Raw genomic sequence first — 24,977 nt, forward strand, 5'->3', positions numbered from 1 at the left:
GTGGGGGCGGCCCCGGGGGGCCTGGCCCAGCAGCAGCAGCAGGGCCCCCAGCGCTGTGGCCCCGGGCCCCATGGCAGTGCCCTGCATGGGGGGCTCCTGGCGGCTCTGCCCGCGCTGGCTGGGAACACGTGTACAGGGACTGGGGCCAGGCCGCAATAACAGGGTGAGCCTGGGGGGAGCGTTAACCCCGCGCACCCCGGCCTGCTGCACACTGGGGCAATCCCTGCTTGTAGGGAGTGGGGGGACGGGAGCCAGGACTCCTGGGTTCTCTTCCCGGCTCTGGGAAGGGAGTAGGGGCTAGTGGTTAGATGGGGGGGGCCGGGAGCCAGGACTCCTGGGTTCTCTTCCCGGCTCTGGGAAGGGAGTAGGGGCTAGTGGTTAGATGGGGGGGGCCGGGAGCCAGGACTCCTGGGTTCTCTGTCCGGCTCTGAGAGGGGAGTAGGGGCTAGTGGTTAGATGGGGGGGCGGGAGCCAGGACGCCTGGGTTCTGTCCGGCTCTGAGAGGGGAGTAGGGGCTAGTGGTTAGATGGGGGGGGCTGGGAGCCAGGACTCCTGGGTTCTCTGTCCGGCTCTGAGAGGGGAGTAGGGGCTAGTGGTTAGATGGGGGGGGCCGGGAGCCAGGACTCCTGGGTTCTCTGTCCGGCTCTGAGAGGGGTGTAGGGGCTAGTGGTTAGATGTGGGGGCCCGGGAGCCAGGACTCCTGGGTTCTCTGTCCGGCTCTGAGAGGGGAGTAGGGGCTAGTGGTTAGATGGGGGGGGCCGGGAGCCAGGATTCCTGGGTTCTGTCCGGCTCTGAGAGGGGAGTAGGGGCTAGTGGTTAGATGGGGGGGCCGGGAGCCAGGACTCCTGGGTTCTCTTCCCAGCTCTGGGAAGGGAGTAGGGGCTAGTGGTTAGAGCGGGGAGGCTGGGAGCCAGGACGCGTGGGTTCTGTCCCGGCTCTGGGAGGGGAGTAGGGGCTAGTGGTTAGAGTGGGAAGGCTGGGAGCCAGGACTCCTGGGTTCTGTCCTGGTTCTGGGAGGGCAGTGGTGGCTAGGGGTTTGTGGGGGGCTGGGAGCCAGGACGCCTGGGTTCTGTCCCGGCTCTGGGAGGGGAGTAGGGGCTAGTGGTTAGAGCAGGGGGGCTGGGAGCCAGGACGCCTGGGTTCTGTCCCGGCTCTGGGAGGGGAGTAGGGGCTAGTGGTTAGAGCAGGGGGGCTGGGAGCCAGGACTCCTGGGTTCTTTTCCAGGCTCTGCTACTGAGGCACCGTCCTTTGGCAAATCCCTCCCCTGGGCCTCAGTTTCCCTGTGTGAGGTGGGGATGACGGCACTGGTCTCCAGGGATGGGAGGCTCCATTTTCCTGGGAGCGAGGCAGTTGGTGGGGGAGAGGGAACGTGCATGTGGGCTGGGTGCCAGCCCCACGGCCCCAGGAGAAGGGCTGGGGGTGGGGGGTGGAGGCCCAGGGCTGTGATGGGGGAGATGACCCCGCCCCCCCAACACTGCACAGATGCTGCGTTCCTTTTATAGAAAACCTTTATTCCTGTAACACGGGTGGGGGAGGCCCAGGGGCCCGTAGCTTCAGCAACCCCCCTGCGCCCCCGGGCTGAGTGGGGCCACGGTGCTGCCTGGCCTGTTAATTCTTCACTTCCCACCAGCTGCAGGCAGAGGCCCCATTCTCAGGGCCGGGCGCACAGGGACCCCCTCCCTCACCAGTGGGCCCCGAGCCCCCCAGACCCTCCCGCCAGGCTGGGCCCCCCAGGCCGAGGCTGGTTCTCACAGGAGAGGGGAGTGGGGTAAATTGGATGCCAGCCCCCAGGGCCCCCCCACCTCCAGTTGCCGCCTGACTCCTGTGCCCCCCTCAGTCCCTGGGGGGCCCCCATCACCCCAGCCTGTTCTGGGGGGAGCCCCACACCTGTTACCCCACTCAAAGCCATGGGCGCTCATCAAATTGCCTCAGAGGGCTGTGGGGGTCTAGGTGAGGGGGCTGGGGGACCCACTGACTGGAGAGAAGCCTCATGTGGCCCCCCTTGCCCCGGGGTCAGCCTGCCGGAGAGGTCTCAGGGTAACAGCCTCCTAGTGCTGCCAGCTGGAGTCGCTCCCTGAGCCCGGGAGCAGGCTGGGCTTAGCACGGACCGGGGTTCATGCTCCAGGGGGGAATCGCTTGGCCCCAACCCCTGGGGACTCACCTCCTGGGGGCCCCTGCCCCCTGTTCCCGGGGTGGGCAGCCCGAGAGCCACACAATAAATACCTCCCTGCCCCCGCCCCCCGGCACGGGCTCTCCAGCTGCCCCTCAGGCCCGGGGCCGGGCGGGGATGCAGGAGGGGGGGGGCTGGCTCAGGACGTAGCCGCGGGGGCACAGGCAGCGGTAGGAGCCGTCCGTGTTGAGGCAGCGCCCGTTGAGGCAGAGCGCGGGGGGGCCTTCGGCCTCGGCGCACTCGTCGATATCTGTGGGGAGGAGAGGGCGAGGTGAGGAGTGCGGGGGTCCCTGGGCGTTCGCACTCGGGCACGGTGGGGTAGGTCGGCGGGGCCGGGCACGGGCTCTGCAGGATACTCAGGGAATCAGGGCTGGGGGGCTCACCCAGGCAGGGCAGGGGCCTGTGGAGAGGGCCGGCTATGGGGCTGGGCAGGGGAGCAGGGTTCACCCAGGCAGGCCATGGGGCAGGGTCTCACCCAGGCAGGCCATGGGGCAGTGGAGGGGGGCTGGCCATGGGGCAGGGTCTCACCCAGGCAGGCCATGGGGCAGTGAAAGGGGGGCTGGCCGTGGGGCAGGGCTCACCCAGGCAGGCCATGGGGCAGGGTCTCACCCAGGCAGGCCATGGGGCAGTGGAGGGGGGCTGGCTATGGGGCAGGGCTCACCCAGGCAGGCCATGGGGCAGGGTCTCACCCAGGCAGGCCATGGGGCAGTGGAGGGGGGCTGGCCGTGGGGCAGGGCTCACCCAGACAGGCCATGTGGCAGTGGAGGGGGGCTGGCTATGGGAGGCTGGCCGTGGGGCAGGGTCTCACCCAGGCAGGCCACGGGGCAGTGGAGGGGGGCCGGCTATGGGGCAGGGCTCACCCAGGCAGGCCATGGGGCAGTGGAGGGGGGCTGGCCATGGGGCAGGGCTCACCCAGGCAGGCCATGGGGCAGTGAAAGGGGGGCTGGCTATGGGGCAGGGCTCACCCAGGCAGGCCATGGGGCAGTGGAGGGGGGCCGGCTATGGGGCAGGGCTCACCCAGGCAGGCCATGGGGCAGTGGAGGGGGGCTGGCCATGGGGCAGGGCTCACCCAGGCAGGCCATGGGGCAGTGAAAGGGGGGCTGGCTATGGGGCAGGGCTCACCCAGGCAGGCCATGGGGCAGTGGAGGGGGGCCGGCTATGGGGCAGGGCTCACCCAGGCAGGCCATGGGGCAGTGGAGGGGGGCTGGCCATGGGGCAGGGCTCACCCAGGGAGGCCATGTGACAGCAAAGGGGGGCTGGCCGTGGGGCAGGCCATGTGGCAGTGGAGCTGGGGCTGGCCGGGGGGCAGGGCTCACCCAGGCACGCCATGTGGGCGGTGTCCAGCCGGAAGCCCGGGTCGCAGCGGCAGGTGAAGCCGTGGGGCACGCGGACGCACTGCCCATTCTCGCAGCCGTTCAGGACCCCGCACTCCTCGGCCCGCAGCCCCTCAAACCGCTCTGGGGGGGCACCGGGGCATCAGCTGGGGCCCCGCTCGCCCTTTCCCCGCTGGGCTGGCCCGGTGTCTGCTCCTGGCCCCCCAACCCCTACATCTCCCCTAGTGTCCCCATGCCTGGTGTCTGCTCCTGGCCCCCAACCCCTGCATCTCCCCCACTGCCCCCAGTGCCCGGTGTGTGCTCCTGGCCCCCAACCCCTGCATCTCCCCCAGTGCCCCCATGCCCGGTGTCTGCTCCTGGCCCCCAACCCCTGCATCTCCTCCATTGCCCCCATGCCCGGCGTCTGCTCCTGGCCCCCCAACCCTTCCATCTCCCCCACTGCCCCAATACCCAGTGTCTGCTCCTGGCCCCCAACCCCTGCATCTCCCCCAGTGCCCGGTGTCTGCTCCTGGCCCCCCAAACCCTCCATCTCCCCCAGTGCCCCCATGCCCGGTGTCTGCTCCTGGCCCCCAACCCCTGCATCTCCTCCATTGCCCCCATGCCCGGCGTCTGCTCCTGGCCCCCCAACCCTTCCATCTCCCCCACTGCCCCAATACCCAGTGTCTGCTCCTGGCCCCCAACCCCTGCATCTCCCCCAGTGCCCGGTGTCTGCTCCTGGCCCCCCAAACCCTCCATCTCCCCCAGTGCCCCAATGCCCGGTGTCTGCTCCTGGCCCCCAATGCCTCCATCTCCCCCCAGTGTCCCCATGCCTGGCATCTGCTCCTGGCCCCCAACATCTCCATCTCCCCCAGTGCCCCCATGCCTGGCATCTGCTCCAGGCCCCCCAACCCCTGCATCTCCCCCAGTGCCCCCATGCCCGGCGTCTGCTCCTAGCCCCCAACCCCTCTATCTCCCCCAGTGCCCCCATGCCCAACGTCTGCTCCTGGCCCCCCAACGCCTCCATCACCCCCCAGTGACCAATGCCTGGTGTCTGCTCCTGGCCCCCAACGCCTCCATCTCCCCCCAGTGCCCCCATGCCCGGTGTCTGCTCCTGGCTCCCCAACCTCTGCATCTCCCCCACTGCCCCCATGCCCGGTGTCTGCTCCTGGCCCCCAACCCCTGCATCACCCCCACTGCCCCAATGCCCGGTGTCTGCTCCTGGCTCCCCAACCTCTGCATCTCCCCCACTGCCCCCATGCCCAGTGTCTGCTCCTGGCCCCCAACCCCTGCATCACCCCCACTGCCCCAATGCCCGGTGTCTGCTCCTGGCTCCCCAACCCCTGCATCTCCCCCACTGCCCCCATGCCCGGTGTCTGCTCCTGGCTCCCCAACCTCTGCATCTCCCCCACTGCCCCCATGCCCGGTGTCTGCTCCTGGCCCTCCAACCCCTGCATCACCCCCACTGCCCCCATGCCCGGCGTCTGCTCCTGGCCCCCAACCCCTGCATCACCCCCACTTGCCCCAATGCCCGGTGTCTGCTCCTGGCTCCCCAACCCCTGCATCTCCCCCACTGCCCCCATGCCCGGTGTCTGCTCCTGGCCCCCCAACCCCTGCATCTCCACCATTGCCCCCATGCCCAGTGTCTGCTCCTGGCCCCCCAACCCCTGCATCTCCCCTAGTGCCCCCATGCCCGGTGTCTGCTCCTGGCCCCAAACCACTGCATCTCCCCTAGTGCCCCCATGCCCGGTGTCTGCTCCTGGCTCCCCAACCCCTGCATCTCCCCCACTGCCCCCATGCCCGACGTCTGCTCCTGGCCTCCAACGCCTGCATCTTCCCCAGTGCCCCCATGCCCGGCGTCTGCTCCTGGCCCCCCAACCCCTGCATCGTCCCCAGTGCCCCCATGCCCGGCGTCTGCTCCTGGCCCCCAACCCCTCCATTTCCCCCAGTGCCCCCATGCCTGGCGTCTGCTCCTGACCCCCCAACCCCTGCATCTCCCCCAGTGCCCCAATGCCCGGCATCTGCTCCTGGCCTCCAACCCTGCATCTCCCCCCAGTGCCCCCATACCCGGCATCTGCTCCTGGCCCCCCAACCCCTGTATCACCCCCAGTGCCCCAATGCCAGATGTCTTCTCCTGGCTCCCCAACCCCTCTGTCGCCCCCCTTGCCCGGGGCTCCTCCCCCCGTCACTCACCGGTGTGGGTCTCGCTGGCCTGGCCCAGCTGCTCGGGGAAGGGGCTGGCGGGCTGGGGGGCATAGTGCCAGGCGGGGTCGGGCTCAGGGTCCGGAGGGCTGCGGGGCCGGTAGGTGCGGGGGGAGTCAGGGCGCCGGTAGGGGGCGGGCGGCTCCTCCGGGCGGGCATCCACGTAGGCCAGGTCCTCGAAATCACCGGCCTCATAGGTGGGGGGGCCGTAGAGCGAGTCGCGGCGGCCGGTGTAGCCCCCCAGGGCGTAGGGGTCGTAGTCAGGGCGCAGGCCGGGCTGGGGTCCCCGTGCCGCGGAGCTGGTGAACAGCTCAGGGCCGTAGGGCAGCCCATAGCTGGGCACGAACTCTGGGCCGTATTCATAGGGCAGGCCCAGGCCGGGCCGGGCCGGGCCGTAGCTTGGGGGGCGCAGCACGTTGCACAATGCCTCAAAGTCATCTGGGGGGGAGAGATCTTTGCTGGGGGGTGGGGACCCCACTGCAGGGCCCCCAGGAACCCGCCCAGGGCCCCCAGCTACCCCACTGCAGGGTGCATGGCCCCTGGGCACCCGCCCAAGGCCCCCGGCCACCTCACTGTAGGGTGCAGGAACCCTGGATGCCCCTGCAGGGCCCCTGATCCCCCCACCTCACTGCAGGGCCCCCAGCCGCCACCCCCAGGGCCCCCAACCACCCCCACTGCAGGGTCCCTGGCCACCCCCCCTTTGGGCCCCCCACCTCACTGCAGGGCCCCCAGCCGCCACCCCCAGGGCCCCCAATCACTCCCACTGCAGGGTCCCTGGCCACCCCCCCTTTGGGCCCCCCACCTCACTGCAGGGCCCCCGGCCGCCACCCCCAGGGCCCCCAACCACCCCCACTGCAGGGTCCCTGGCCACCCCCCCCTTTGGGCCCCCCACCTCAGTGCAGGGTCCCCGGTCGCCACCCCCAGGGCCCCCAACCACCCCCACTGCAGGGTCCCTGGCCACCCCCCCCTTTGGGCCCCCCACCTCAGTGCAGGGTCCCCGGTCGCCACCCCCAGGGCCCCCAACCACCCCCACTGCAGGGTCCCTGGCCACCCCCCCCTTTGGGCCCCCCACCTCAATGCAGGGTCCCCGGTCGCCACCCCCAGGGCCCCCAACCACCCCCACTGCAGGGCCCCCAGCTGCCACCCCCAGGGCCCCCAACCACCCCCACTGCAGGGTCCCTGGCCACCCCCCCTCTGGGCCCCCCACTTCACTGCAGGGCCCCCAGCTGCGGGGAGGGTCTGTGGGTTGGGCCCCTCACCTGAGTCTCGGGCGGGGCACAGGGCGCAGTCCATGCCCCAGGCCTCCCCGTAAAGGCAGCAGCATTCGGTGTAGGTGACCTGCCGGTCGAGGCGCGGGCGGCTGCAGACCAGGTCCGGCCCCACCTCCTGCCAGCACACGGCCTGGTTCTCGTCTGGGGGAGACACGAGCGTGTGGTGGGTGTGAGTGACGGAGTGTGTGAGCCTGACAGTGCCGTGAGCATGTGATGAGTGTGTGCACGTGGGCGTGATGGAGCATGTGAGGCAGACAGTGGTGTGCAATGAGTGTGTACATGTGGGTGACAGAGCACACGCCTGACAGCGCTGTTCCATGAGTGTGCATTGAGTGTGTGCACGTGGGTGTGACAGAGCATGTGAGCCCACCAGTGCCATGTGATGAGCAAATGCACGTGGGCGGAGCACGAGCCTGACAGCACTGTGCCATGCGTGTGCAATGAGCATGTGCACGTGGGAGCAAGAGCATGTGAGCCCACCAGTGCCATGTGATGAGCAAATGCACGTGGGCGTGATGGAGCACGAGCCTGACAGCGCTGTTCCATGAGTGTGCATTGAGTGTGTGCACGTGGGTGTGACAGAGCATGTGAGCCCACCAGTGCCATGTGATGAGCAAATGCACGTGGGCGTGATGGAGCACGAGCCTGACAGCGCTGTGCCATGCGTGTGCAATGAGCATGTGCACGTGGGAGCAAGAGCATGTGAGCCCAGCAGTGCCATGCCATCAGCACGCGATGACCATGTGCATGAGGCCGTGATGGAGCGTGAGCCAGACAGTGCTGTGCGATGAGTGTGCCATGAGTGTGCGCACGTGGGTGATGGAGTGCAAGTCTGACAGTGCTGTTCCATGAGTGTGCATGAAGTGATGAAGCACGAGCCGGACAGTGCTGTGCGATGAGTGTGCCATGAGTGAGCCAAGACCTGCACGTGCCCTTTCACTGTGTACGTGCGAGTGCCCCCCCGAGCTGAGTGCCTGAGTCTCAGCGTGTGCACACGGACCAGCTGGCCCTTGAGCTGTTCCCTGTTGGTGCCGGGGGGGATGACCCACAAGTTGCCTGTAATATTTTGGGAAGCGAGTGCCTGGGGCACTGGGGACGGGGACCCTGCGGGCGCTGAAGCCGTAAAGCCAGGGGCTGGGGCGGTGGCACTGCTGTGGGGTCTGGATGGGCCTGGGTCACTGGTAGGTCCAGATGGACATGGGGACCCCTGCGGCCGGGGCAGCCACGCCTCATGGACAGCGAGGAAGGAGATTCCCCCACCCCCTGCAGGGGCTGAGCTGGGGCACAGAGGGGAGGTGTCGGGGGGCTCAGATTGGACTCTGGGCCACAGAGCCAGGGCCAGAAACGGGCCCACACGTGCTCCTGTGCCTGGCTGGGCACCAGGTGACTGAGAAATTCACCCTGGCCCACGCTGGAACGCCAGAGCATGTGTGGGGGTGGTCCGGGCGGGGGCGTCACTCACCCAGGGCCTGGCTGTCGTTGGCCACGCAGCGGCGCTGGGACCCGTCCAGCACGAGGGGGGGTGAGCAGGCGCAGTAGAAGGAGCCGATAGTGTTCACGCAGCCCCCCTCCACGCAGGGCTCTGCCTCCTCATCACGGCACTCATCATTATCTGGGACCGACACGGGGGGTCACCGTGGCGTCACCCCCACAGCCACTCACGGCAGCGCATCTCAGAGCAGCAGCCATTGGGCCAGGGGCCAGTTTGGGGGGGGTGGGGGAGGAGGCCTGGGAGTTGGGGGCTGGGTTGGGGGGCCGGGGGAGGAAGTCTGGGGGGGCAGGGGCTGGGTTGGGGCACTGGGGGAGGAGGTTTGGAGGGGCAGGGGCTGGGTTGAGGAGCTGGGGAAGGAGGCCTGGGGGGCAGGGGCTGGGTTGGGGGCCCGGGGAGGGGCTCACCGATGCACTCCAGGTGGTGTGTCTCGTAGCAGTAGCCTTTGGGCCGGGGGTGGGAGGTGGGTTGGGGTGCAGGGGCTGGGGAAGGAGGCCTGGGGGGCAGGGTCTGGGTTGGGGGGCGGCAGCTGGGTTGAGGAGCCGGTGGAGGAGGCCTGGGGGGGTCAGGGGGGCTCACCGATGCACTCCAGGTGGTGTGTCTCGTAGTAGTAGCCATTGGGCTGGGGATGGGAGGTGGGTTTGGGCGCAGGGGCCAGGGGAGGAGGCCTGGGGGGCAGGGGCTGGGGGGCAGGGGGAGGAGGTCTAGGGGGGGCTCACCGATGCACTCCAGGTGGTGTGTCTCGTAGTAGTAGCCATTGGGCTGGGGCCGGGGGTGGGAGGTGGGTTGGGGTGCAGGGGCCGAGGGAGGAGGCCTGGGGGGCAGGGGCTGGGTTGAGGGGCTGGGGGGAGGGGGCCTGGGGGGCAGTGACTGGGCTGGGGGGGGCTCACCAATGCACTCCAGGTGGTGTGTCTCGTAGTAGTAGCCGTTGGGGCAGTAGCAGGCGTAGCCGGGGGCCTTGTTGACGCAGACGCCCCCCCGGCACAGCTGGGTGCTGAAGAGTGCGCACTCGTCCATGTCTGGTGGGGGAGACACGCGGCCTGACCACGGGGGGACTGTCTGGCGGCCTCTGCCTGCCTCAGTTTCCTTCTGCACTTGGCCTCACTACTCGGGGGGGGGGCAGCGCAGAGACGGGGAGTCTGCCACGGGGGGTGGGATGGACGGGCCAGGGGAGGTTCCAGAAAGATGCCGTGAACCTCCCGACCTGACCCCAAGAGCGGGCAGGTGGAGCTGGGGAGCCCTCGGACCTGGGCCGGACAGAGGAGAAACGGGTCCCCTGGCAGCTTGGCCGGGACGGGGGCTGGCCTGGGGTGCCCCATCTGCCCCCAGAGGTTGGAGGGAGACGGACGCTAGCCTCACTGGGCACGGCTCCGGGGGTGAAGCAGCGGGGGGAGGCATGTGGGTGAGTGGGGCCCCTGGGGGGCCCAGCACACTGGGGTTCATCCAAGGGGCTGTTTAATGGCTGGGGCGTGGCAGCGAGCGGGCGGAGTCAGGGGCACCCAGAGACCTGGCTCCTGCCAGCTGTTACCCACCCCTGCCCCCTGCACAGCACTCACCTGTCAGCGCGCCAAGGGGTCCTGCCGCGGCGTAGCCGTTCCCACGGGGGCACAGGGCCTGGTACTCCACTGGAGCCGGAGAGAGAGCGCATGAGAGCCGGGAACCTCCCCGTGTCCCACGGCGCCCCCCAGCACTCACAGGGAGGGCCCACTCCCCTCCCAGAGCCAGGAGAGAACCCGGGAGTCCTGGCTCTGAGCTCCCCCCAGCCCCCAACCCCACCTCTCCTCCCAGAGCCAGGAGAGAACCCAGGAGTCCTGGCACACAGCCCCCCGCCCAGACCCCACTCCCCTCCCAGAGCCAGGAGAGAACCCAGGAGTCCTGGCTCTGAGCTCCCCCCAGCCCCCAACCCCACCTCTCCTCCCAGAGCCAGGAGAGAACCCAGGAGTCCTGGCACACAGCCCCCCGCCCAGACCCCACTCCCCTCCCAGAGCCAGGAGAGAACCCAGGAGTCCTGGCTCTGAGCTCCCCCCAGTCCCCAACCCCAGCTCCCCTCCCAGAGCCAGGAGAGAACCCAGGTGTCCTGGCACTCAGCCCCCTGCCCCCCGCCCAGACCCCACTCCCCTCCCAGAGCCAGGAGAGAACCCGGGAGTCCTGGCACACAGCCCCCCGCCCAGACCCCACTCCCCTCCCAGAGCCAGGAGAGAACCTCTGCCCACGAGCTGGGGTGGGCTGGGGGCTGGGGCTGTCCAGCAGGACGCAGTGAACGGGGACAGGGTGGGTCCTGTTTGGGATGCTGGGCTGGGGCTCGGGGCCTGGCACAGGGGCTGGCTGGTTTAGGAGCCACAGAAGAGCAGCTCCAGCTGCCAGGGCAGGTCCTGGCGAGCACCCAGCTCCTGAACCCGGGGGCACTGGCTGGGCAAGACCTGAGGGCCGCAGCGGGCGCTGGGGTTAGAGGGAGTTTGAAAGATGCCTGTTCTTGACAGGGAGGGGGGCTGGCAGGGCAGGGGGGCTATCACTTGTGGGCTCGCAGCAAGGCTGGATGTGAACCCTACCTCAACCTGCAGAGTGGGGGGGGGGGGCGGGCCAGGCCCCCTATTCTGTGCCCAGGTGGGGGCCGGGCTGGGCAGGGCCCCCCTACCTGTGCCTGGGTCGGGGCCGGGCCCCCCCATACCTGTGCCCAGGTCGGGGCAGGGCTGAGCCGGGCCCCCATACCTGTGCCTGGGTCAGGGCCAGGCCCCCCATACTTGTGCCCAGGTCAGAGCAGGGCTGAGCCAGGCCCCCATACCTGTGCCTGGGTCGGGGCAGGGCTGAGCCAGGCCCCCATACCTGTGCCCGGGTCGGGGCCAGGCCCCCCCATACCTCTGCCTGGGTCGGGGCCAGGCCCCCCATACCTGTGCCGGGGTCGGGGCAGGGCTGAGCCGGGCCCCCATACCTGTGCCTGGGTCGGGGCAGGGCTGAGCCAGCCCCCATACCTGTGCCCGGGTCGGGGCAGGGCTGAGCCAGGCCCCCATACCTGTGCCCGGGTCGGGGCCAGGCCCCCCCATACCTGTGCCCGGGTCGGGGCAGGGCTGAGCCGGGCCCCCATACCTGTGCCCGGGTCGGGGCCAGGCCCCCCATACCTGTGCCCGGGTCGGGGCAGGGCTGAGCCGGGCCCCCATACCTGTGCCCGGGTCGGGGCCAGGCCCCCCCATACCTGTGCCCGGGTCGGGGCAGGGCTGAGCCAGGCCCCCATACCTGTGCCCGGGTCCGGGCCAGGCCCCCCCATACCTGTGCCCGGGTCGGGGCCAGGCCCCCCCATACCTGTGCCCAGGTTAGGGCAGGGCTGAGCCGGGCCCCCATACCTGTGCCTGGATCGGGGCCAGGCCCCCCATACCTGTGCCCGGGTCAGAGCAGGGCTGAGCCGGGCCCCCATACCTGTGCCTGGGTCGGGGCAGGGCTGAGCCAGGCCCCCATACCTGTGCCCGGGTCGGGGCCAGGCCCCCCCCTACCTGTGCTCGGGTCGGGGCAGGGCTGAGCCGGCCCCCCATACCTGTGCCCGGGTCGGGGCCAGGCCCCCCATTCCTGTGCCCGGGTCGGGGCAGGGCTGAGCCGGGCCCCCATACCTGTGCCCGGGTCGGGGCCAGGCCCCCCCATACCTGTGCCCGGGTCGGGGCAGGGCTGAGCCGGGCCCCCATACCTGTGCCCGGGTCGGGGCAGGGCTGAGCCAGGCCCCCATACCTGTGCCCGGGTCGGGGCCAGGCCCCCCCATACCTGTGCCCGGGTCGGGGCCAGGCCCCCCATACCTGTGCCCGGGTCGGGGCAGGGCTGAGCCAGCCCCCCATACCTGTGCCCGGGTCGGGGCCAGGCCCCCCCATACCTGTGCCCGGGTCGGGGCAGGGCTGAGCCAGGCCCCCATACCTGTGCCTGGGTCGGGGCCAGGCCCCCCCATACCTGTGCCGGGGTCGGGGCAGGGCTGAGCCGGGCCCCCATACCTGTGCCCGGGTCGGGGCAGGGCTGAGCCGGGCCCCCATACCTGTGCCTGGGTCGGGGCCAGGCCCCCCCATACGTGTGCCAGGGTCGGGGCAGGGCTGAGCCGGGCCCCCATACCTGTGCCCGGGTCGGGGCAGGGCTGAGCCAGGCCCCCATACCTGTGCCCGGGTCGGGGCAGGGCTGAGCCGGGCCCCCATACCTGTGCCCGGGTCGGGGCAGGGCTGAGCCAGGCCCCCATACCTGTGCCCGGGTCGGGGCAGGGCTGAGCCAGGCCCCCATACCTGTGCCCGGGTTGGGGCCAGGCCCCCCCATACCTGTGCCCGGGTCGGGGCAGGGCTGAGCCGGGCCCCCATACCTGTGCCCGGGTCGGGGCCAGGCCCCCCCATACCTGTGCCCGGGTCGGGGCCAGGCCCCCCATACCTGTGCCAGGGTCGGGGCAGGGCTGAGCCAGGCCCCAATACCTGTGCCCGGGTCGGGGCCAGGCCCCCCCATACCTGTGCCCGGGTCGGGGCAGGGCTGAGCCGGGCCCCCATACCTGTGCCCGGGTCGGGGCCAGGCCCCCCATACCTGTGCCAGGGTCGGGGCAGGGCTGAGCCGGGCCCCCATACCTGTGCCCGGGTCGGGGCCAGGCCCCCCATACCTGTGCCTGGGTCGGGGCAGGGCTGAGCCGGGCCCCCATACCTGTGCCCGGGTCGGGGCCAGGCCCCCCATACCTGTGCCAGGGTCGGGGCCAGGCCCCCCCATACCTGTGCCCGGGTCGGGGCAGGGCTGAGCCAGGCCCCCCCATACCTGTGCCCGGGTCGGGGCCAAGCCCCCCCATACCTGTGCCCGGGTCGGGGCCAGGCCCCCCATACCTGTGCCCGGGTCGGGGCAGGGCTGAGCCGGGCAGGCCGGGCCCCAGGCATGGCCCAGGCTGCAGCAGCACTCCTGGCGGGTGGCGTTCCTGGCCAGCACCTTCTCGCAGGCCTGGTAGTAGCACTCCTGGCGGCTGGGGTCCCGCACGTGCGCTCCAGGCTCGGGCTGGGGGACGGGCAGGCGGCCGGGGGGCTGGGCTGCAAGGCAAAGGGGGGTGGGAAGCCCCAGTGAGATGGGCAGGCCAGGACATCGGCCTGGGGAGATGCCGCCCAGGAGCCCCCTGTGGCCAATACGCCCCAGGCCATTCCTGGTAATATCGGGATATGGGTGGGCTAATTCTGACGTATTGGACACAAGCTGGGTTCTGTGAGGGGTCGTGGGAAGGTCCCGACTCGGGGTGCAGGTGTCCCTGGGGTCGCTGACGGTAGGAACATTATCTGAGCTCCTGTTACCCCATGTTTACACCCGGGGAACCCCCCAGGCGGATGCACAGTCCATGGCCCTTGGGGGAACAGTAGAAGCAGCTAATCTCTCCTCCTCCTGCAGATGCTACACAGCCTCTGAGTCATGGCCGCTCTGACATTACTGGTCATGAGGAAAAGTCACCTGGTACCGGACTCCATCTTGTTTTCCCCGGGAAAGGCCTGAGACCCGAGATAAAGGATTCCTGCCACAGGCAAAGCTGTTTAGGGCAGGGGAGCGACATGCCCAGGGTTCCTCGCCGGCCTAGAGACTCCTGGAAACAAGGACTGACTGTGGGGCAAGGGCTGAGCCCAGGCTGGGGGCATTTCTGGCCTGCGAGAGGAATTCCCGGGGGCTGCAAGTGCAGCTGCCCCTCAAGAATCTCTGCAGCTGTTCGGGGAGAACTGGCCCCTCAGACCCCATCTCCGGAGTCTGCTGAGCTCAGAGCGGGGGGCTGGTTATCTGCTGGGGGGCTGGTTCTCCCGGAACATCCCTTGGCTTGTCTAAGATCCGGGCGTGGCACCCAGTGTGGGGCCAAGCGGCTGCACCTCTCTGCGCAGCATGGCGCGGGAGGGCAAGGTCTTCAGCTCCCGCTGGGCAGGTCCTGCAGCCGACCCCCACAGACCACACACCTCCAAATGCCCCCTCCCTGCACCCTCCTCGAGCAGCCCCCTCCCCCAGTGCCCAGTCCCCTCCCCGGCACCCCCTCCCCCAGCGCCCAGTCCCCACTCCCTGCACCCTCCTTGAGCAGCCCCCTCCCCCAGCGCCCAGTCCCCACTCCCTGCACCCTCCTTGAGCAGCCCCCTCCCCCAGTGCCCAGTCCCCTCCCCGGCACCCCCTCCCCCAGAGCCCAGTCCCCAATCCCTGCACCCTCCTCGAGCAGCCCCCTCCCCCAGTGCCCAGTCCCCTCCCCCAGTGCCCAGTCCCCTCCCCGGCACCCCCTCCCCCAGCGCCCAGTCCCCACTCCCCTCCCCGGCACCCCCACCCCCAGGGCCCAGTCCCTCCTCCCTGCACCCTCCCCAAGCAGCCCCCTCCCCCAGTGCCCAGTCCCCATTCCCCGCACCCCTCCCCCAGCGTTGCCCCCCACTCACGGGGGCTGGGCAGGCGGGTGCAGCGTCCCGTCATGGGGTCAAACTCTTGGGCACTGCTGGGGCAGATGCAGAGGAAGGAGCCTTCCACGTTCTCGCAGAGCTCGGCTCCGCACACGCCCTGCAGTGTCTCGCACTCGTTCACATCTGGGGGGCGAGGGGCAGCTGGTGAGGGGGGCGGGGGAGCCACCATCCAGATCCCCCATCCGCCCTGTCCCCTGCAGCCCCCCTTACCCCCAGCTTGCCCCCCCGGCAGCCCCTCACCCAAGGCAGCCCCCCAGACCGTGGCCTGCCCCCCAGCAGCCCCTCACCCAAGGCAGCCCCCCAGACCGTGGCCTGCCCCCCGGCAGCCCCCCGCCCCCAGCAGCCCCCCAGACCCTGGCAGTGGCGCCCATCGCGGGCGATCTCATAGCCCTGGTCGCAGCGGCAGTGGAAGGAGCCGGGCAGGTTGTGGCACATGGCGTGGTCCCCGCACAGCGTCCTGTTCGCACACTCGTCCACATCTGAAACAGCCAACAGCCGGTCACCACGGTGCCTGCAGCCCCCCCCACGGTTCCCTCGTCACCCGCAGCCCCCCCACGGTTCCCACGGCACCCGCAGGCCCCCCCACGGTTCCCACATTGCCTGCAGGCCCCCCCACGGTTCCCACAGTGCCCGCAGGCTCCCCCACGGTTCCCACGTCGCCCACAGGCCGCTCCCCACGGTTCCCACGGGCCCACCCCCATGGCCTGTTCTCCAAGCTCAAACCCAGTGCTCACTGGCACAGCCCCTCCCTGGACAAACACCCCTGCCCCCCGGGCACTCACCGACGCAGGACCCAGCAGCACCGGCCCGGTAGCCTGGCTCGCAGGCGGGGACGCAGCGGTAGGAGCCGGGCTGGTTCTCACAGCGCTGCACCCCACACAGGGCGCTCCCATACTCCTGGCACTCGTCAACGTCTAGGGGCGGGGGGGGGCAGCATCAGGATCTGGCCATGGGAGATGAGGGGGCAGCTCAGCCCAACCCAGGGCTAAGGGGAGCAGGGCTGGTTCTGTGCCCCTGGGGGGCAAGGACTCTTTGCAGCCCCCAGGACTCTCCATGGCTGGGGCAGGGGCTGTCCAGCAGGTGCGAGCCCAGCGTGACCCCTGGGAACGGGGCATGTTACCCTCAACGCTCCAGGACGGGATCCCCCCACCCGGGGGCATGAACCTGCCAGCCCCCCACCCCCTCGACACCCCGGCACTCACCGACGCAGGCCCCGGCAGCACCGGCCTGGTAGCCTGGCTCGCAGGTGGGGACACAACGGTAGGACCCGGGCTGGTTCTCACAGCGCTGCACCCCACACAGGGCTCCCCCGTACTCCTGGCACTCGTCAATGTCTGGGGGGCAGGGGGGCAGTCAGCCACACAGGCTGGGGTGGGAGGGCGCTGGCTGAGCCCCCCGGGTCCCTCCCACCCCCACGGAGCTGCGAAGAGTCCAGCAGAGCAGTGACAGGATGGGATCCCGGCCTCTGGGCAGTGGGAAGGGGACAGAGGACCCCACACGTGGGGTGAGGGGCAGAGCCCTGGCCCCGCCCCTGGCACTTGGTCTGCCCCAGGCCCTGCCCGGGGGCAAGGGGGTGTCAGGTCCCAGCCTGCATCTGTGGGGCTGCAGCAAGTGCTGTGCCTGGGTGGAGGCTGGAACCAGACATAGCAAGGGGGGACCCCAGCCCCCTCCCCACAGAGCTCCCCACGGCATCTCACCCTGGCAGGCGCGCTTGTCGGGGCCCGTGCGGAAGCCGGCTGGGCAGTGGCAGTCGAAGGAACCGTCCGTGTTGGCACAGCGCCCGCCCTCGCACATACCCCCGTGCTGGCATTCGTCCACGTCTGCAAAGGGAGACACGGCTCAGCGGGCTGGATGGACACTCCCCCGCTCGCCCCAGGGGACCCGGACCCTCCCCTCACAAATGCGGTGTCCTCTGCTCCCCGGATGCCTGGGTCCCCCCGCAGGAGGCGCTATGGTCCCCGGACGCCTGGGTCCTCCCCCATCCCCCTGCAAGAGGCACTGTGGTCCCCGGATGCCTGGGTACTCCCCCATCCCCCCCGCAGGAGGCGCTTTGGTTCCTGGACGCCTGGGTCCTCCCCCATCCCCCTGCAAGAGGTGCTGTGGTTCCCGGACGCCTGGGTCCTCCCCCATCCCCCCCGCAGGAGGTGCTGTGGTCCCCGGATGCCTGGGTCCTCCCCCATCCCCCCGCAGGAGGCGCTTTGGTTCCTGGACGCCTGGGTCCTCCCCCATCCCCCCCGCAGGAGGCGCTTTGGTTCCTGGACGCCTGGGTCCTCCCCCATCCCCCCCGCAGGAGGCGCTTTGGTTCCTGGACGCCTGAGTCCTCCCCCATCCCCCCCGCAGGAGCTGCTTTGGTTCCTGGACGCCTGGGTCCTCCCCCATCCCCCTGCAAAAGGCGCTGTGGTCCCCGGATGCCTGGGTCCTCCCCCATCCCCGCGCAGGAGGCGCTTTGGTTCCCGGATGTCTGGGTCCTCCCCCATCCCCCCGCAGGAAGCACCGCGGTCCCCGGACACCTGGGTCCCATACCGAGGCAGGTGGTGCCGCTGGGCACGGGGGCAAAGCCCGGGGCGCACAGGCAGGTGTAGGAGCCATCAGTGTTGAGACATTCGCCGTGCGGGAAGCAGAACTCGCCCTCCAGGCATTCGTTGACATCTGCAAAGGAGGGAGTCAGCAGGGTGGGGGTCCGGCCCGGCCCCGTCAGCCCCCCCCGTGTCCCGCACTTACCTGCACAGGGGCCCCCTGGCGCGCCCGCCCGGTACCCCTGGCTGCACTCGCAGCGGAAGGAGCCCTCGGTGTTGGAGCAGCGGCCGTGGGGGCCGCAGGGCGAGCCTGTCAAGCACTCGTCAATGTCTGCAAGCGAGGGGCAGAGTAAGAGCGGGGGCGGGAGAGCTGAGGGGGAACAGAGCCTGGGGGGCAGCCCCCACAAAGGCAGGTTGGGGGGCCCAGTGCTTGCGGGAGGGGACAGCCGGGAAGGGGTCCGGGGGGGAGGGGTCTGTGCCAGGGCCAGCCTGTACCTATGATGCGCGCATGGGGGTGGGGTGAGTGTGGGAAGGGGAGGGGCCCGTGGGGGGGATCAGTGTGGGGGGGGCCCAGGGCTCGCGGGGGGCAGCACTGGGCTGGGCTGTACCTGTGCAGTGTCCGCAGGAAGGGGAGGGGCCCATGGGGGGTCAGTGTAGGGGGAGCCCACGGGGGGGCCCAGCCTGTACCTATGCAGCGCCCGCAGGAAGGGGAGGGGTCCATTGGGGGGGTCAGCGTAGGGGGGGCCCAGGGCCCACGGGGGGGGCAGCGCCAGGGCCGGGCTGTACCTGTGCAGCGCCCGCAGGAAGGGGAGGGGTCCACTGGGGGGTCAGCGTGGGGGGCCCAGGGCCCACGGGGGGGCCTGTACCTATGCAGCGCCCGCAGGAAGGGGAGGGGTCCACTGGGGGGTCAGCGTGGGGGGCCCAGGGCCCGCGGGGGGGCCTGTACCTATGCAGCACCCGCAGGAAGGGGAGGGGTCCACTGGGGGGTCAGCGTGGGGGGCCCAGGGCCCGCGGGGGGGCCTGTGCCTATGCAGCGCCCGCAGGAAGGGGAGGGGTCCACTGGGGGGTCAGCGTGGGGGGCCCAGGGCCCGCGGGGGGGCCTGTACCTGTGCAGCGCCCGTTGCGGAGCCGGTGCCCATCCCTGCAGGGCAGGCACTGGAAGGAACCGGGCGAGTTGACACACTCCTGCCCCGGGCAGGCCAGGTGGTTCTCGCACTCGTCAATGTCTGCGCGGGCAAACCAGGGGCAGGGGGTTAACGACCCGCATGCTGCCCCCCCGGGGCCGGTTCTCCAGGGGCCGTTCAGACACCTGGCTGGGCATGGAGCCCCGACCCTGCACCCCAGAGCCCTGCCCCCACCCCGAGAGCCCCCTCCCTGCCCCTCCAGTGCCCTATGCCCCACCCGAGTCCCCTCCCAGTGCCTGGCAGCCCCCAGCTCACCCTGGCACTGGTGCTGCTGGGGGTCGAGCCGGAAGCCGGCCGGGCAGACGCACCGATAGCTGCCAGGCGTGTTCTCACAGCGCCCGTAGCTGCAGGGCCGCGGGGTTTGCCGGCACTCGTCCACGTCTATGAGGGGAGAGAGAGTGACAGCGGGGGGCTGCCTGGCACAGCCCACTGCCCCCAAGCTGCGTGCTTCCCCACGGGGCAGTGCCCTGGGCCCCACACACTCATGCCCCTGGGTTCACCCCACCCTGGAGCAGGGACATGCTGGTGGGGGGTGCTTGTCGCAGCCACAGCCACCCCAGCCCCCCAGCACAGCCAGACACCGGGGACAGCTCTGCACCTGCCTCCCAGCCCAGTTCTTACCCACACACTCGGTGCTCGCGGGGCTGGGCTGGAAGCCGCCAGGGCAGAGGCAGCGGTACCCGCCGGCCACGTTCTCACAGCGCCCGGGCTCACAGGGCTGGGGGCTCTGCCGGCACTCGTCCAGGTCTGCAACGGTCACGGCCTGGCATCAGAGCTGCTGGGCCTTGAGACGGGACCCCCAGGGAACCCTCCCCAGGCCGTGCTGCCCCCGCCCCCGCCTCTGCTCAGGTTCTGTCTGGAGCCATGGGGCCCTCGTGCCCGGGGGGAGCGACAGCTGGGCAAACCTGCAAAACCGGGCTCGCCAGGGGGCAGGGGCAGTCACTGGGGGTGGGGGCCCCTACCCAGGCTTCCCTGACAGAGGGGGGTGGGGAACCCCACCCGGAGGCAGGGGAATCCCAGTGGTGGGGCAGGGCAGGGCAGGGCAGGGCAGAGCGGGGGTGTGGCAGGTGACAGGGCCAGAAGGAGTTAGTTAACCTCCCAGACTGACCTGACCCAGGGCCCAACTTTAGAGACTTGTTAGGAAAATATGTAAATGAGCAGAGCTTTGAAATGCAAATCGGCCTTCTTAGAGGTAGAAGGGGAGCTGTGTCCTCAGGGCTTGGGATGGCGGCAAACAAGCCTTGTCTATTGCTAGAGCTTTAATTCAAAGCTCAAAGGGAATATTAAAACATTTATAATGATACTTGAGGGAAATAGTATTATTGTCTCTGTGTCTCTTCGAAGGTTGTGAACCTGCATCTGAACCATTTAATGGATAAATTCCCCTGGGCTAATTGCCAGGCTGGTTGGGAGAAGGAGAGTTAAGTCGATTGTTTTCTCAGGCCGAAAGGCTGCTGGAAATGTATAAAAACCCTGGGCCACAATCCTGCTTCATCTCAGATCTGCTTTGGGTTTCAAGAGGGGGAAACCTTAAGCCACAAGGATTGAGATCCCCAGTCACTGACTGGAGCCACCCTGAATAAGGACATTGGACTGTAACCTCTGGACGGTTTCTAAAAGGACTTTTGGCAACTACAAGCTCCTCTCTGCTGTGTCTGAACCTCAAGAATTGAATTCACGTCTGTCTGTTCATTGATCTTTTAACCAACTCTCTCTCTTTTCTTTTGTAATACATTTTAGCTTAGTTAATAAGAACTGGCTCTAAGCGTGTATTGTGGGTAAGATCTAAGTTATAACTGGATGTGGGTGAGTGGCTGATCCTTTGGGGTTGGAAGAACCTTTTCTTTTATATGATGAGAGAAGATTTTCAGTAACCATCATCATATCTGACGTGTGTGTCTGGACAGGGGCCTGAGGCTGGGCACTGGAAGGGAACTGCGGGGTTTGGATCTGAGGAACCAGGGAAGTGCTACAGAAGCTGTTATGCGCTGGCTGGTAAATCTCAGTACTGGAAGATCCACCAGCGTTTGGGGTTTGTCTGCCCCGTTTTGTTTGCAGTTCACACTAATTGAGTGACCTCAGAGGGCTCCCACGGGCAGCACCGTCACAGGGGTAACAGCACTGAGCTGGGCACTGCAGCCGTGTTGCCAGAGACCTGGACGGGGGCTGTGCTCAGGGCTTGTGACCCGGGGTCTGTTGCTGGCTTTGATTCAAAGCTCAGGCCGGGAGTGTGAACATTCAGGAGGACACTTGGGAGAAATGGCGTCATTGTCTCTCGCTCTCTTTGAGGGTTGTGGTGACCTGGAAGGGAACTGTTAATGGGTAAATTCCCCTGGGCTAATTGCCAGCATGGTTGGGAGAAGGGACGTTGAGCCAATTGGTTTCCCAGGCCAAGAGGCTGCTGGAAATGTGTAAAAAGCCTGGGCCACAATCCTGCTTCATCTCAGATCTGCTTTGGGTTTCAAGAGGGGGAAACCTTAAGCCATAAGGATCCCCAGTCACAGACTGGAGCCACCCTGAGCACAGACATTGGACTCTAACCTCCAGACTATTTCTAACAACTTTTGGCAGCTACAAACTCACCGTCTCTGCTCCAGATCTGGACCACAAGACACTGAACTCAAGTCCCAGCCAATTCTCTCTCTTTTCTTTTGTAATAAAGTTTAGTTTTGTGACTAAGAATTGGCTGCAGCATGATTTGTGGGGAAGATCTGACTTGTAGATTGACCTGGGTCTGGGCTTGGCCCTTTGGGACCAGGAGACCTTGATTTCTTTTACTGGGGCATTGGTTTTCATAGCCAGTCGTCCCCATGACGGTGGTACTGGTGGGGATGCCGGGAAGCTGGAGTGTCTGAGGAATTGCTTGTGTGACTGGTTAGCCAGGGGGTGAGCCCGAAGTCCTCTCTGGCTGGCTGTTTGGTTTCCTTGGTGGGCAGAGAAACCCCAGCCTGGGGCTGTGACTGCCCGGCTCCGAGCAATTTGTCCTGAACTGGCACCCACAGTAGGGTCCCGCCAAGGGCAGCATCATTATAGGGGGAACCCCCGGGGGTGAGGTGTGGTGTAGCCAGGAGCCCCTGGGGGCGGGGCAGTGGAGGGGAACCCCTGGGGGGGAAGAGTGGGGCAGACCAAGGAACCCCTGCGGGCAGGGCAGGGGCACTCCTAGGGGCAGGGCACCCCAGGGGTGGGGCAGTCACTGGAGGCAGGATACCCCCAGAGGCAGAGCACCCCTGGGGAAGGGGCAGTCACTGGGGGTGGGGGCACCTACCCAGGCACTCAGTGCTGGCTGGACTGGCACGGAAGCCCCGGGGGCAGGTGCAGCGATAGCTCCCGGCTGTGTTCTCGCAGAGGCCCTGTGCGCACGGGCGGGGGATCTGGGCACACTCGTCGATGTCTGCAGGGCACAGGGGGGCTGTGAACCCCCAGTTACCCCCAACCCCCATCCTCCTGCCCGGCCCTCCCCCATGGCACCACCCCACCCAGCCCCATCTGCCCCCAGGGCACAGCTGCCTCCCAAGTGGCATCACACCTAGATCACTGCCCAGCCCCCCGTCTGCCCCCCATGACCTCCTGCTCCCTGCTGGGTGCTGTGTTACCGGTGCAGCTGGTGCCAGGGGGGTTGGGCCGGTACCCGGCGGGGCAGACGCAGCGGTAGGAGCCGGGCGTGTTCTCACAACGGCCCTGGGTGCACGGGCGGGGGCTCTGGGCGCACTCGTCAATGTCTGCAGAGCACACGAAGGAGGAGAGAGCAGTGTCGGGGGGGGGGGTCAGGGACTCACTCCCCCAGCCCCAAGGACCATGGGGTGCCAAAGGGGGAATTTTTTGTAATACTTTGTGTGTGCCTCAGTTTCTCCCCTCTGCGGCCTTGTTCCCTAGCAGGGGCAGGTCCTTGCTCTGGCCGCCCCCGACTCCATGGAGCAGGAGAAGACAGTGGCAGATCCAGCCACCGGTACGCTGGCGACCAACAAGCCAGAGGGTCTGGCCACCCACCTCTCGCTCTGTCTGGAGCCCGACGGCCGGGAGACGGGGGGGCAGGGGAGTTGGGCTCCCCTTGGCCTAAGGAAGGAGAGCGGGCAGAGCAGACGGATGGCCTGGACAAAAGGCTTTGTTCTGGGATGGCTGAGCTCTGGCTGCCTGGAACGGCCGAGATCCTACGGACTGCCCATGCTGGGTGCCAGCCAGTGACTACGCCAGGCGCACATCCCTGCAGAGCCCAGACAGCAGGACCCCGGGCCCCCCACCCAGCGCCCACTGCCCTGGGGCCCTCTGGGGCCCCCCATGCCTGCTGCCCTAGGACTCCCCACCCAGTGCCCGCTGCCCTAGGACTCCCTGCTGCCTGCTGCCCAGGGGCCCCCTGCCCAGCACCCGCTGCCTTGGGGCCCCCCGCTGCCCTGGGGCCCCCGCTGCCCTGGGGACCCCACGCCTGCTGCCCTAGGACTCCCCGCCCAGCGCCTGCTGCCCTGGGGCTGCCCACTTCCCTGGGGCCCCCCACCCAGTGCCTGCTGCCCTGGGGCCCCTGCGCCCGTCTCTCACCTCGGCACTCGGGGCCCGGCGGGGCAGCGCGGTAGCCGGGGGCACAGACGCAGCGGAAGCTCCCCACCGTGTTCTCACAGCGCCCGTTGGCGCAGGGGCGCGGGCGCTGCCGGCACTCGTCCATGTCTGGCACAGACAGACAGGGAGAGACGGTTCCCTGAGCCACGTGGGGATGCAGGGGCCCCTCGCTGGCCCAGGCCGAGCCCCCCACCCTCCGCCCCCCGGTGCCCCCCTCACCGATGCAGTGGGTGCCCTGGGTGCTGAGCCAGAAGCCGGGGTGACAGAGGCAGGTGTAGCTGCCCTGGCGGGGGCCGCAACGCCCCGGGCCGCAGATCTCGGGGTTCCGCTCACACACACTGCTGGGCTCTGCTGATAATGGGGGGTGATTGGGGTCTGCCCCCTGCCCCCCACCAGCTGCCCCCCCACTCCCCCAAACCCCTCACTGGGATCCCCCACCCCTGCCCTATCCTTCAGCGTCCCAATCCTTGCCCCACCCCTCACCTCTCAGCGCCCCCACCCCCTGCCTTACCCCGGAGCCCCCAGTGCCCCCACCCCTCAAAATCCCTATCCCCGCCCCACCCCTAACCCCCCAGCACCCCCATCCCCTGCCCTGCTCCTCAGCACCCCCACCCTTCAAGATCCCTAGCCCCACCCTACCCCTCACCCCCCAGCGCCCCCACCCAAGTGTCTCCACCCTCCAGCCTGCCCCACTGTTTTACTACCCCCCCATCCCTACCTGAGGTCGGCCCCTCCCGGGCAGCTTTGGGGATAGGTGGCAGGGTTGTGGGGGGCTGGGCAGGGCGCTGCCCCCCTGGTGCCGTGGGCTGGGCACTCCAGTGGGCTGCAGGGGGACAAGGAGGGGGGTGAGGATGGGGAGTGGGGGAGGGGCTTGGCCCAAACGTGGGTATGGGGGAAGGGAGGGTGAGACCAAGGGACACCCAGGAACCTTCCCATCCCCTGCCCCGGGGTGGGGGCCTCAGGCTCCGTGGCCCATCCAGCCCCTCTGCTGGGTCTGCCAGGGATGGGTCTGAGATGCAATGGGGAGGGCACATACTGGGCAGGACGGGGGGAGCAGAGTGGAGGAGGGGCACAGATGGGGTGACATGGATGGGGGGTGCTGTGGTGGGGCTTGGCGAGGGAATGGGGATGGGCCGGGGGAGACAAGCGGGGGAAGGGCATGGATGGGGGTGCTGTGGGGGGGACATGGATGGGGGAACAGGGATGGGTGGGGGAGGGAGACAAGCGGGCGAGGGGCACGGATGGGGGTGCTGTGGGGGGATTTGGATGGGGTACTGTGGTGGGGCTTGGCGGGGGAGGGGCTGTGATGAAGTGGGGGGGTTCTTGGGTTTCCTTGTTTTCCCAGGGGTTGCATGCAGAGGGGGTGGGACTCGGTGTCCCCGGGTGCTACTGGTTTAACGAGGGGAGGGGAGAGGGAGTTTGTTGGGACACAGGACCGGGGAGGGAACTGGGGAGCCCGGCCGATGGCCTGGAGGATGGAGACCCCAGCGACCGGTGACCCAGAGACCCACTTCAGGACTCACAGCCGGTTCTGGCCAGTGGGAGGACAATGGGCTGTGGGGAGAGACCCCGGTGACCTGACCAGCCGGCTCCGGCCAGAGGGGGGCTGAGAGGGGAGGAGACCCAGGCCTGCCTGTTTACGACCCTGTGTCCCTGGAGAGAAGCCAATGGACAGGGGGGCTTGGGGCCAGGGATATCGGAGGCCCAGCTGGGAAGCAGGGGGGCTCGGGGCTGGAGAGGGGGAGCAGCAGAGCCCCCCTGGCTGCAGGGGGACTGGGATGTGCTGGGCTGGGGGAGGCCAGGCCTGAGGCCAGAGAGTTTCCTGTGCTGGGTTCAGCTCTCAATAAACCCTCCTGTGTTACGCTGGGGGAGAGTCGCTCCGGGCTAGAGAA

At 68.7% G+C, this 24,977-nt stretch overlaps 1 protein-coding gene across 3 annotated transcripts in view; it reads right to left on the bottom strand.

Annotated features, from left to right (window-relative positions):
- Positions 1–1,485: 1,485 nt before the first annotated feature.
- LTBP4 (latent transforming growth factor beta binding protein 4) overlaps positions 1,486–24,977 on the bottom strand; it is a 35,851-nt gene continuing 12,359 nt past the window's right edge. The window contains exons 8-30 of one of the 3 annotated variants that reach the window (XM_030546717.1): positions 23,804–23,908; positions 23,305–23,433; positions 23,068–23,193; positions 22,131–22,256; positions 21,803–21,928; positions 19,159–19,284; positions 18,793–18,918; positions 18,460–18,579; positions 17,559–17,684; positions 17,361–17,486; positions 16,535–16,657; positions 16,040–16,171; positions 15,620–15,751; positions 15,191–15,316; positions 14,817–14,960; positions 13,263–13,460; positions 9,999–10,067; positions 9,333–9,461; positions 8,416–8,565; positions 6,942–7,094; positions 5,674–6,120; positions 3,487–3,627; positions 1,486–2,420 (exon numbers count right to left, since the gene is read on the bottom strand). In XM_030546717.1, the coding sequence (XP_030402577.1) occupies positions 2,266–2,420; positions 3,487–3,627; positions 5,674–6,120; positions 6,942–7,094; positions 8,416–8,565; positions 9,333–9,461; positions 9,999–10,067; positions 13,263–13,460; positions 14,817–14,960; positions 15,191–15,316; positions 15,620–15,751; positions 16,040–16,171; positions 16,535–16,657; positions 17,361–17,486; positions 17,559–17,684; positions 18,460–18,579; positions 18,793–18,918; positions 19,159–19,284; positions 21,803–21,928; positions 22,131–22,256; positions 23,068–23,193; positions 23,305–23,433; positions 23,804–23,908 (3,335 nt within the window). In that variant the 3' untranslated portion in view covers positions 1,486–2,265. Of the gene's footprint in view, positions 2,421–3,486; positions 3,628–5,673; positions 6,121–6,941; positions 7,095–8,415; positions 8,566–9,332; positions 9,462–9,998; positions 10,068–13,262; positions 13,461–14,816; positions 14,961–15,190; positions 15,317–15,619; positions 15,752–16,039; positions 16,172–16,534; positions 16,658–17,360; positions 17,487–17,558; positions 17,685–18,459; positions 18,580–18,792; positions 18,919–19,158; positions 19,285–21,802; positions 21,929–22,130; positions 22,257–23,067; positions 23,194–23,304; positions 23,437–23,803; positions 23,909–24,977 lie in introns of all 3 variants that reach the window. The other 2 variants (XM_030546718.1, XM_030546719.1) reach the window with 2 other exon arrangements.

This window comes from Gopherus evgoodei, unplaced genomic scaffold, assembly GCF_007399415.2.
Source record: "Gopherus evgoodei ecotype Sinaloan lineage unplaced genomic scaffold, rGopEvg1_v1.p scaffold_48_arrow_ctg1, whole genome shotgun sequence".
NCBI lineage: Eukaryota > Metazoa > Chordata > Testudines > Testudinidae > Gopherus > Gopherus evgoodei.